Source organism: Jaculus jaculus, chromosome 10 (genome assembly GCF_020740685.1).
Source record: "Jaculus jaculus isolate mJacJac1 chromosome 10, mJacJac1.mat.Y.cur, whole genome shotgun sequence".
Classification (NCBI taxonomy): domain Eukaryota; kingdom Metazoa; phylum Chordata; class Mammalia; order Rodentia; family Dipodidae; genus Jaculus; species Jaculus jaculus.
This window is the reverse complement of record NC_059111.1, coordinates 90,077,869-90,089,737: the sequence shown is the minus strand read 5'-3', so window position 1 is coordinate 90,089,737 and position 11,869 is coordinate 90,077,869. Positions and strand designations below refer to the sequence as shown.

General features: G+C 50.3%; 1 protein-coding gene across 1 annotated transcript in view; it reads right to left on the bottom strand.

Moving 5' to 3' along the window:
- Positions 1–594: 594 nt before the first annotated feature.
- The window catches only part of Smo (smoothened, frizzled class receptor), a 30,950-nt gene continuing 19,675 nt past the window's right edge, over positions 595–11,869 (bottom strand). Inside the window, exons 4-12 of the mRNA XM_004661125.3 lie at positions 11,230–11,402; positions 10,432–10,651; positions 10,211–10,334; positions 7,449–7,541; positions 7,003–7,111; positions 3,724–3,909; positions 3,114–3,262; positions 2,474–2,608; positions 595–2,058 (exon numbers count right to left, since the gene is read on the bottom strand). Coding sequence (XP_004661182.3) covers positions 1,625–2,058; positions 2,474–2,608; positions 3,114–3,262; positions 3,724–3,909; positions 7,003–7,111; positions 7,449–7,541; positions 10,211–10,334; positions 10,432–10,651; positions 11,230–11,402 — 1,623 coding nt within the window. The 3' untranslated portion in view covers positions 595–1,624. The remainder of the gene's footprint in view (positions 2,059–2,473; positions 2,609–3,113; positions 3,263–3,723; positions 3,910–7,002; positions 7,112–7,448; positions 7,542–10,210; positions 10,335–10,431; positions 10,652–11,229; positions 11,403–11,869) is intronic.

Genomic DNA, 11,869 nt, shown 5'->3' with positions numbered 1-11,869 from the left:
CTGGCACACTCATTCTCTCTCTCTCCTTGGAAATAAATAAACTACCCTTCCACTCTCTGGGACCCACCCACCTTTCCTCCACAGATCTCCTTGCCACATAATCTCGAGGCCTTGTAACCCAGTTCCCAGTCTGACCTATTTGGAGGCAGTGAGCCTTGGAATTTCTTTGACTGGCTGGGAGACACTATGGGTCAGCAAGCACCTGGCCTGATTGACATCTCTGGTAGAAGACAGAGTTCCTCTCCCCACTACCACCACCAATAATGGGGCCCAGAATTGGCACGAACAGCTAGCTATACACAGCTGCTCACCATCAGAGAGTCACTTGCTTCCCATATCACGCCCGGGGCACACCGCATCAGTGTGCTTCACTGCTCTTATGCTCAGGGCTTAGAGAAGCAGCTGCGGCCACTTCTGTCCATTTGGCTAGGGAGAGCAGCCAGCACATTTGAGCCGAATCAGCCCAACATTGAGCTATCAGCCATGGCCCCAAGCTCTCAGAGAAGCCTCAGGAACACATGGAAAGCAAAATTCAGATCCGGTGCATAGGACAGGACTGGGGTTGGGGGGTGGGGAAAGAAACACACCATGAGCTTATATCAAAATGTTTTATTTACTGTTTATATTTCTTCTTCTCTTCCCAGTCTCCTAACCTGGCATCCAGCCAGCTGCTAACGCTTCCTCCTGTCTGGTTCTTCAATGTGGGCCACTGGGGACATAGCAGGACATTACAAAAGGTGGGGAGTCTTCCCTCCCACCAGCTGTAGAAGTCAAAAGAAGTTTCCTTGCCTGGCTGGAGCTACAGCAACTTAAGTCAGAGGAACCAACCCCACTGGATGGATAGCAGAAAGAAATAACATGTCTCTCAGGGGCCTGGAAGCTTCCACACACCTTGTTTCTACTCCATGCCAGGCCAAAGCTATTGGAGGTGGGGCCCAGCAGCAAGGGCTGGATGTGTGTGTGTGTGTGTGTGTGTGTTTGCTATAGTTTAGGGTCTTGATCACAAACAGGAAGAGGTTGGTCTGGTAGAACTGAGATATGAGATAGGGACAAGGACCCAGACAAAAGGGGGTGGGCTTGGGGGGTAGGACCACCTGATTAGAGCGGTTATGGCCCTATAGAAGTTGGCACTGCCAGCATCACAACCACCTAGAAGGAGGCGTTCCGTCCCCACTCAGGCAAGGGACAAATGACACAATACACGCTTTTGATCTGAGCGCACCAGGAAAGGGCACCCATTGGCACAGACAAGGGCAGCGAGACATGGGCTTGGCTTGCCTCCCTGGCTGGCACAACTCCTCTCTGGGTACTGTCACTCTTGCTCCTGCCAGTTTATGCCTCCAACACAAGCTCTGCTAGAGAATGATGCTGCTAGCCAGCCTGGGGGGGGGGGGGCAGGCAGAAACCAGGACCCTGAGCTTCAGAGCCCTGCCCCTTGGCGCCATGCTTACCAGTGACGCCGTTCAGCTCATTGCCACAGTCCTGCTGCTTTGAGCCAGACACACACAATTCTCCTGGGTGGACACTTGGCCCCCAAGAGACCCCCAAGGAGAATGAAATGCTGAGAGGTGTGTATTCATTTTTTTTTCTTTTCCTTTCCTGTCCCGGGTTCTGTCCCATGGGCTCAGAAGTCTGAGTCTGCATCCAGGAGTTCAGCCTCCATCAGGTTGGTGCGGGAGTGAATGGCCCCCAGTCCCTGGAGGCGACCATGAGCCCAGGCCCTGGAGGCTGAGGGGCCAGGAAGAAACGGATCTTGACGGAGACTAGGCTCTGGGCAGAAGGGGTTGGAGACCAGAGTCCAGGCTCCCTGGCGGCAGGAATCCCCCGCTCCCCAGGCGCTCGTGGCCACCAAACACTTCTGCCTGGGCAGCTGAGGCAGCCGGGGAACCGAACTAGCGGCAGGGGCGGGCGCAGGGTGACGAAGCTCAGGGGCTGGTCCCAACGGGCACACCTCCTTCTTCCTCTTTCTCCGCTTCTTCTTCCGGCCCAGGCGCTTCTCCAGCTCCGGGGAGATCTCTGCCTCAACCAGCCACAGGTTGGCTTGTTCCTCCGGTGGCACTAGCAGGAAGAGAGAGAGAAGTCAGTTTGAGGCCCTAGCTCCACCGGGAGGATCATTCCCTCTCCAGAGCGCCTATTCTTTTTGTTTGTTTGTTTGTTTGTTTGTTTTTTGAGGTAGGGTCTCACTCTAGCCCAGGCTGACCTGGAATTCACTATGGAGTCTCAGGGTGGCCTTGAACTCACGGCGATCCTCCTACCTCTGCCTCCCGAGTGCTGGGATTAAAGGCGTGTGCCACCACGCCCGGCTTCAGAGAGCCTATTCTTGAGCTGTGGGCACTACCATTCCTCAAGCCTCAGCCTCCACTTCAACATCTCCAGGGCCTTTTCTTTCTCTTCTCCCTAGGCCCTGTATGCTCCAGTCCCCAGAGCCTCCAGCCTGTACCCCACCTTCCACAGGAAGCCTGAGCAATCATACCTGGAGTTGCCACCGGGGTGACAGACACATCCTGGGGCAGTATGGCTCCTCTCCGAGCCACCATCTTGGTGACATGCTGGGCCCAGGCAGAGGAGACATCAGCTGAGGGTTCATTGAGGTCAAAGGCCAAACCCGCTTTGAAGATGGAAAGAGAGAAGGAAGTGACTCCCTGTCCCCATCCCACTCCATGACTCTTCCCTTGTGCATCATTCATCTTTCCTAGCTGCTCCCTTCCGCTGCGCCTGGCAGAGAGAGCCCAGCCTGCAAGCGGGTGATCTCTAGTCAGAATCTGAGGGGGAGCAGCTTCTGGTCCCCAAAAGGCCTAGAGGAGGGCCGGGCATGGTGGCGCATGCCTTTAATCCCAGCACTTGGAGGGGCAGAGGTAGGAGGATTGACATGGGTTCAAGGCTACCCTGAGAGTACATAGTGAGTTCCAGGTCAGCCTGGGCTAGAGTGAGACCCTAGTGAGAAAGCAGAATCCTTACAGAACCTTCAAGCAGCCCCCCGAGGATGCAGGGACTGGATAAGGAGTGTGTACGAGTGGAGGGAAGTCTGCCAAACAGTTCATGTGTCCTAGGAGGAAGCAGGCTTGGCACCGAGAGAGTCAGGTGGCTCAGAGAGAGGCCAGGCCGAGGCTCACCCACAGGCCCGTCGTGGGAGACCGTGTGCATGCTGAAGGAGAGCTCCTGGCCGGGGTTCTGCAGGAGCTCGCGGCGCTTCGAGAAGGCCTTGGCAATCATCTTGCTCTTCTTGATGCGCTTCGGCTCATCGTCACTGTGCCCCGTTAACCTGAGAACAGAGAGGGTGCTGTGGGCAGGTGGAAGACCAGCCGCAGCTTCCCTTCTAATGGGAGTTGGGGGGAGAAGCGCCGGGCTTCTATTCGCTCCAGGGCAGGAGACTTGAGAACCCGGAGTCCTTTGACGACTCTGGGGAGTATAAAGCTTTCCCGGCAAAGAAGCCAGCCTGGAATAGAGGGCTGCGATGAGCCTCTGCTCTCAAGTCACTCTCAGGAGACATTGCGTACTGGTGCCCACTTAGCCAAGCCCAGACCTCAGCATAGACGGGAGCTGCCAGCAGAGGGCGGTGGTGAGCCGCAGAGAAGGCGGCTTCAGCAGCTCAGGGCCAACAGCGCCCCAAGGCTGGGGACTGAAGCAGGATCAGTGACTGGACAACGCCTAAAAGTGCCCTCCCCCCCAGCTGAGAGGAAGATGAGCCCGGGAAGAACAGGACTCAATGACTTTTAACCCCACCTGCACCAGGTGCGCCTCCAGATGAGCAGCGTGGCCTTGGTCCAGACCCAGGTGCTCATGGCGATGCCCGTTCCAAACATAGCAAACAGGTTGATCTTCTCCACCAGGAGGCTGGGGCGATTCTTGATCTCACAGTCAGGGATGGGCTTCTTGGTAGGCAGCCCGATGGTCACATTGGCCTGACACCTAACAGTGAAGGATGGTCCACAACAGGGAGATGTTCTGAGTCCAACGATGACCTTTGGTTGGTTAGTTGGTTTTGTTTATTGGTGCCTGGTGGACCCAGGCTTCATGCCTGTTAGGTTTTACCATTGAGCTATACCCTCAGCTTCTCATGGTTTTCTTTAGAGTCACCTGGAGAACTTTTTTTTTTTTTTTTTTTTTTTTTTTTTTTTTTTTTTTGAGGTAGGACCTCACTTCAGCTCAGGCTGACCTGGAATTCACTATGTAGTCTAGTCTCAGGGTGGTCTTGAACTCAACAGTGATCCTCCTACCTCTGCCTCCCAAGTGCTGGGATTAAAGGTGTGTGCCACCACGCCCAGCAACTGGAGAACTTTTAGAAGCTAACAGATGTGTGGGCCTCACATCAAACCCTGGATGGGTATCCAGTATCATGTGGGTCACAGCCTCTCAGATTGGCAGCTGAAGCATTTTGAAAATGAGCCAGGGGCTGGAGAGATGGCTCAGTGGTGAAGGCGCCTGCCTGCAAAAGCCTAACAACCCAGGTTCGATTCTCCAGCACCCCTGTACAGCCAGGTGCATAAAGTTGCGCACACATCTGGAGTTTGTTTCCAATGGCTGGGAGGGCCTGGCATACCCATTCTGTCTGTCTCTCTTCTCTGTATCTCTCTCTGCTTGAGAGAGAGCAAAAGAGGCAGAAAGAGGGAGAGGGAGAGAGAGAATGGGTGCGCCGGGGCCTCTAGCCACTGCAAATGAACTCCAGATACATGCGTCACCTTGTGTATCTGGCTTATCTGAGTACTGGGGAATTGAACCTGAGTCCTTAGGGCTTTTAGGCCACTAAGCCATCTCTCCAGCCCAATTTAAACTTTTTTGGGGGGGTGGGTTTGAGGTAGTATCTTTCTGTAGCCCAGGCTGACTTTGCTATGTAGTATCAGGATGGCCTCGAACTCACGGCAATCCTCCTACCTCTGCCTCCTGAGTGCTGGGATTAAAGGCATGTGCTAAGAATAGGTCATAGCATTTTAAACTCTGCTCCTGATAGCAGTCCCTCTTGCTTCTTTTGGCAACTGAGATACCTCACTTTCTCTGATTCATCCTCATTGGGACAGAAGAAAAGCCCAGGCAAAACGAGCTTAACCTATCATGTAAAGCACCTATTCCTTTGCATGCACTGACAAAAGTCCATAGAATATAAACAAAGTTAAAGCACAAACGGGCTACTGAACAGTTACAAACACACCAGCCAGCCAGCCAATCAGGTACAGGCAGACAGATGGAGTTAGGTAAGAATTTGAAGGCACTGATGAGGTTTTGTAACATGAACATCAATCAGGAAAGAGTACTTGGGATGGTAACACTTGACGGTGGGTGTCAGAGCCCACCGAGGCAGTGAACGCATGCGACTGTGCTGAAGAGCTTATCAAAAAATTCTAAAAGCTGCAACCCATTACAAACCTCCCTTGAAGTTTTCAGGAATAGCGGCAAATCAAGCAGCTGCTTGGGAGTGATGAGTAGGTATTTTATTCTCTCACCTTTGGTATCAGAGCTGGATATTTAGTTCATAGATGTTTCCTCATCCTTTTTTCTTTTTTAAATTTTTTTTTTTTTTTAATTTGAGAGTGACAGAGAGAGAGAGAGAGAGAGAGAGAGAGAGAGAGAGAGAGAGGGAGAGACACAGATAGAGAGAGAATGAGCGCACCAGGGCTTCCAGCCACTGCAAACGAACTCCAGATGTGTGCGCCCCCTTGTGCATCTGGCTAATGTGGGTCCTGGGGAAACGAGCTTCGAACCGGGGTCCTTAGGCTTCACAGGCAAGTGCTTAACCACTAAGCCATCTCTCCAACCCTCCTCATCCTTTTAACTTGCTGTGCGACCATTGTGCAGATAGGCAGCTGCTGCACTCAGTCTCCTCACCGTCCTGTCCTGCTGGTAGTGGGGCAGTCACCCCTTGAGCAAGAGTTTACTCTAGGCGGCCTGACCATCTCTTTTAAGCACATTTCCTCCTCCCCTCCCCCCGCCGCTTTGAAATATCATTTTACAATTTGAAGTATACTGTTTTTGAGGACGGGATTTTGTAAGTTGCTTCCCATCAGAAATCTTGTTTTTCTAGTGTAAGGTCTGAGTCTGAGATTATTCCACTGGAAGGCAAGCATTTTTTTATTTTTTATTTTTATTTGAGAACGACAGACAGAGAGAAAGAGGCACAGAGAGAGAATGAGAAAATGAATGAGAGAGAGAATGGGCTCGCCAGGGCCTGCAGCCGCTGAAAACAAACTCCAGACGCGTGCGCCCCCTTGTGCATCTGGCTAACGTGGGTCCTGGGGAATCGAGCCTCGAACCTGGGTCCTTAGGTTTCACAGGCAAGCGCTTAACCGCTAAGCCATCTCTCCAGCCTGCCAGCATTATTTTGCAGATAGCTTTTTATTTTATTATTTATTTTTTATTTTTTTTATGATATATTACAGAAAATTATGTGTTTTATTAAAAAAAAAACTGAGAAACTAGGTTTCCAAACCATACAAAAATTAAACATTTAAAAAAAACTGAGATGCTACTGAACCTGATGTATCATTACACATTTTATGCATATGAATTATCACACTGTATTCTTTAAGTATGCATAATTATCCTGTTTTAAAAAGAGAAAATATTGCTCCTCCTAATTCTATTTTTATTTTAAAGTGTATTGGTAAAATGTCTTTAAAATTATGACACATGTAACTGGTTGCTGCAATGCTTATTTTTCTGTATTTGCTTACACATCAAAATGTTAGAAAAATTAGCCGGGCGTGGTGGCGCACGCCTTTAATCCCAGCACTCGGGAGGCAGAGGTAGGAGGATTGCCATGAGTTCAAGGCCACCCTGAGATGACAGAGTTAATTCCAGGTCAGCCTGGACTAGAGTGAGACCCTACCTCAAAAAACCAAAAAAAAAAAAAAAAAAAAAGTTAGAAAAATTAAAAAAATAAAAATAAATAAAAGACTTTGAAGGCACACCCTGGCAAGACTGCCCCGGCACAACAGAGAGAAGGTGACCTTATGGTGGGGGCTCTAGCTCCCACCATGGCTCCCACCAAGCCCCAGGGCCCTCACTCACAGCACATAGTCCCGGAAGCTGCGCTCCCACTCGGCCTGGTTGAAGAAATCGTAGAAGTGACAGCTGAAGGTGATGAGCACAAAGCCAAAGGCCAGGAAGCCAAAGATACCTGGGGGGGGGGGGGAATCCAAGGGACAGGGTGTGATGTCACCAAACACAGGCAACTGTGAGCAGTACAAGGGAGAAGGGTCTCTGCCCCAGCGAGGACTGAAGACAGCTGACTGGGACGCAACTTCATGCTGGAACCAGGTCAAGAACAGCTTCCCCCAAAATAAAGCTCAGAAGGGCCTGGAGGCCACTGTGGGAGGCCCACCTAGGAGGGAAGTGGACCTTGTGGAAGCCATCTTGGCTCTCTGCAGCCGGGAGGGGACATCCCAGAGCCCCAGGAGCATTTCGTGTTGGGCTGGCCAAGGAACGCAGACCTAATCCCTTGGGGAGCCACTCACCCAGGCGCAGCATGGTCTCATTGATCTTGCTGGCAGCCTTCTCACTCAGCAGCCCAGGGTGGTTGCTCTTGATGGAGAAGAGAGTCATGACTCCTGAACAGAAAGTGGCATAGAGCAGGATTGAAGCCACTCTCCTAGGAGGGACAGGGGAAGGAAGAATCCTACGGCACTAAAAAGACAAGGGTCTAATCACCCCCATGCTGACTTGGAGCTCAGGGGACTGGAGAATGGAGGAGCAGCTGGCGGCAAACATACGATGGGCTAGGGTGACTGGGGCAGAGCCGACCAGACAAGGGGAGATAGAGGGAATTGGGCCAAAGTTATTCTGATGAAAAAAAACACAAGACAGAGAATCCCCAATTCTGTCCAACAGAAATACAATGTGGTGCCACGTATATAATTTTAAATTTTCTAGTAACCACATTAAAAAAAAAAGAAAGAAAGAAAGAAAGAAAGAAAGAAACAAGCTAAGCTATTTTGACATATTTTACAAACTAAAAATATACAAAATATCCACCAGGCATTGTGGTGCACATTTTTAATCCCAGCACTTGAGAGGCAGATTTAGAAGGATCAGTGTGAGTTTGAGGCCACCCTGAGACTACACAGTGAAAGTGAAAGTCAGCCTGGGCTACAGCGAGACCCTACCTCAAAAAAAAAAAAAAAAAATTTATTTGATCCAGGCATGGTGGCACATACCTTTAATCATAGCATTCGGAGGGTGAGGTAGGAGGGTTGCTATGAGTTTGAGGCCAGTCTGGGACTACAGAGTATGTCCAGGTCAGCCTGGGCTAGAGTAAGACCTTACCTCGAAAAAAAAAAAAAAAATCCAAAATATAATCATTCTAACCTTAATCCATATGTTATTAGTGATGCATTTAACATTCTTCTTCTTCTTCTTCTTTTTTTTTTTTTTTTTGTCTTTTTTGAGGTAGGGTCTCACTCTAGCCCAGTCTGACCTGGAATTCACTCTGTAGTCTCAGGGTGGCCTTGAACTTACAGCAATCCTCCTACCTCTGTCTCTCAAGTGCTGGGATTAAAGGCGTGCGCCACCACGCCCAGCTTTATTATTATTTTTTTTAACGTGATGATTCTTTCAGTGCTAAGTCTTTGAAATGCAGTGTGTATTTTACACTTATGACACATCTCAGTTTGGACTCCTTTCAATGTGCCTGGTAGTGATTAAACGATGGCACAGACAGGAAACATACATCAGAGGCTCAGACTGCCAGAAAGGGAGGAAAGAAGGCTAAACAGAAGGCTGACAGTTCAGAGGGAGGAAACAGAAACTGACAAGGGAAAAAAAACCAAGGAAAATGAGCTAGAAACCAAGGCGTATCATGGGATGGCAGATTGAGACAGGGAAATTAGGGACCCGTAAATCTGAATGTGTTGTGAAAACTGTTTGTATGCGGAAGGGGTAAAAGACAGGCACCATATATAAAGTAGCAAGAGCGCACATAACCAACGGCTCCACGTTGGTCGCTGTGGACGGGGTAGGTTATCGAAGGTGTTCACCACACAAGTGAACCCTGCCAAGGAGTGATAAGGGCATGGAATCCAGCCCCAGCTCCCCTCAAGAAGCCAGGCGCCAGGGGTGTAACGTCTTCTGCTGCCTGGCTAAATGTATATACTATGCTTATCAAACTGCCCAGTAAGCACTTCTCTTAATGTTCATACCCTTATGTTAATGCTACTCTCACTTTGGGTAGAGAATCTTCTCTTTTCAGATGGCAGTGACCTTGGGATGACTCCGAAGGCATCATGGTGCTGAGAAGAAGTGACAGAGGAGTGCTCAGTACTGTAATATCTCTATCACACCTTCCAAGGCTCAGGGTCCATTGTGGAAGAGGTGACAGAAAGAATGTAAGAGCCAAAGGAAGGGTAGGACTCCTTACAACATGCTCCCCCCAGACACAAAATGGCCTCCAGTGCCTGACACTACCTACACAAGACCATCATAAGAGGAGGAAAAGATCATGACATCAAAATAAAAGAGAGACTGATTGAGATGGGGAGGGGATATGATGGAGAGTGGAGTTTCAAAGGGGAAAGTCGGGGTAGCGAGGGTAATACCATGGGATACTTTTTATGATCATGGAAGTTGTTAATAAAAATTTGAAAAGAGGGCTGGAGAGATGGCTCAGCGGTTAAGCGCTTGCCTGTGAAGCCTAAGGACCCCAGTTCGAGGCTCAGTTCCCCAGGTCCCACGTTAGCCAGATGCACAAGGGGGCGCACGCGTCTGGAGTTCGTTAGCAGAGGCTGGAGGCCCTGGCGCACCCATTCTCTCTCTCTCCCTTTATCTGTCTTTCTCTCTGTGTCTGTCGCTCTCAAATAAATAAATAAATAAATTTTAAAAAAATTTTGAAAAGAAGCCGGGCATGGTGGCGCACGTCTTTAATCCCAGCACTCGGGAGGCAGAGGTAGGAGGATCGCCGAGAGTTCGAGGCCACCCTGAGACTACATAGTGAATTCCAGGTCAGCCTGAGCCAGAGTGAGACCCTACCTCGAAAAAAAAAAAAAAAAAAAAAAAAAAAAAAATTGAAAAAAAAAAAAAAGCCAGGAGCCCTGGTCATGGCTCTGGAGGAAGGGGAACCCTTTTCTGGCCTACACAAAGGTAGCAATACTCTTGATCCTGAGCCTGCTTAGACGGTTAGCCTCCCCACATACTGCACCAAGGCCTGAGCTGCTCTCTGTGAAACAGGAGGTAGTAGCCCTTGCTCGTTCTCTCCTGCAGCAGGTGCCCTGGCCTGGTCACTCACCTCGAATGAGGAAGTAACCTCCCACAATGAGCACCAGGCCAATAGGGGCCAATACAAAGCCAGCGCGGTACCGGTAGTTCTTGTAGCCCACAAAACAGATGCCACTCACGGAGTCCCCATCCACCTGTAGCAGGAAGGTGGAAGTGACGGTGAATCACTGGCTCCCTGCCCTAAGCCCACTCCCTCGAGGTCCCCCCCCCATTCCCCTCCAGTCACCATACCTGGGCCACAGCGAGGATTGCCACGGTGAGGACAAAGGGGAGTGACCATGTGAGCAGGTGGAAGTAGGAAGTCTTGCCTGAGAGAGGCTGATAGGTGGTGCCCAGGGCTTTGAAGGAGGTGTGCCAAGCATAAGTGAGGACCACAAACCAGACCACTCCAGCCATCAGGGCGTAGTACACGATGACAAAGATGATGACACAGGACAGGGTCTCATTGGAGCTGTGGAAATGTGCGGTGTCATTTGGGGAGGGCGTTTTGTACTCCTTCTGTCCCCAAGCCCCCTGGTCTAGCTTAGGTCAGGAGGGGTTCCTAGCAGTTAGGACCCAGGTAAGATGCCAAGAGGCTCCAAAGTACACACTTTCAAACAGACACAGCCAGGCGTGGTGGCGCACACCCTTAATCAATCCCAGCACTTGGGAGGCAGAGGCAGGAGGATCGTCATGAGTTCGAGGCCACCCTGAGACTGCGCAGTGAATTCCAGGGCAGCCTGGGCTAGAGTGAGACCCTACCTCAAAAAAAAAAAAAAAAAAAAAAAAAAGACTGGGCATGGTGGTGCACGCCTTTAGTCCCAGCACTCAGGAGGCAGAGGTAGGAGGATCACCCTGGGTTCGAGGCCACCATGAGACTACATAGTGAGTTCCAGGTCAGCCTGGGCTAGAGTGAGACCCCCACCTCGATAACAACAACAACAAAAAACCCTGAAATACACCTTCAAGTCCAATCCCTCCCCTTTGTGACACATGCCCATTACAGCCTTCCTTCCCGTACTTTCACCGCTGTGTCCCCACACCACTTACGTAGGCTCCCCAAGCCTCATGGTGCCGTCTGCTCGGCAGACGATCTCACGCCTGGCACCGTCCATGAACTGGGCCAGCCAGCCAATGCTGCCCACGAAGAAACACGCATTGACATAGAAGAGAATAACTGCCGGGTAGCGATTTGAGTTCCTCCAGTCAGCCACGAAGGTGGCCTACAGAGAGAAGAAGGTAAGAGCCAAAGGAAGCCCCTCACAGTGCACTCTTGCAGACACAGACCGGTCTGGATACCCATGACCTCACAGTGCCTGGCACTACCTACACAGACCAGTATAACAGGAGGAAAAGATGATGACATCAAAATAACAGAGAGACGCAGGTGTGGTGGCGCACGCCTTTAACCCCAGCACTCGGGAGGCAGAGGTAGGAGGATCGCCATGAGTTCGAGGCCACCCTGAGACTCCATAGTAAATTCCAGGTCAGCCTGGACTATAGTGAGACCCTACCTTGAAAAAAAAAAAAAAAGAGAGAGAGAGAGAAAGAGAGAGCGAGACTGATTGAGAAGGGGAAGGGATATGATGGAGTGGAGTTGCGATGGGGAAAGTGAGGGGCGAGGGAATTATCATGGTTTATTGTCTATAATTATGGAAGTTGATAATAATAATAATAATAATAATAATAA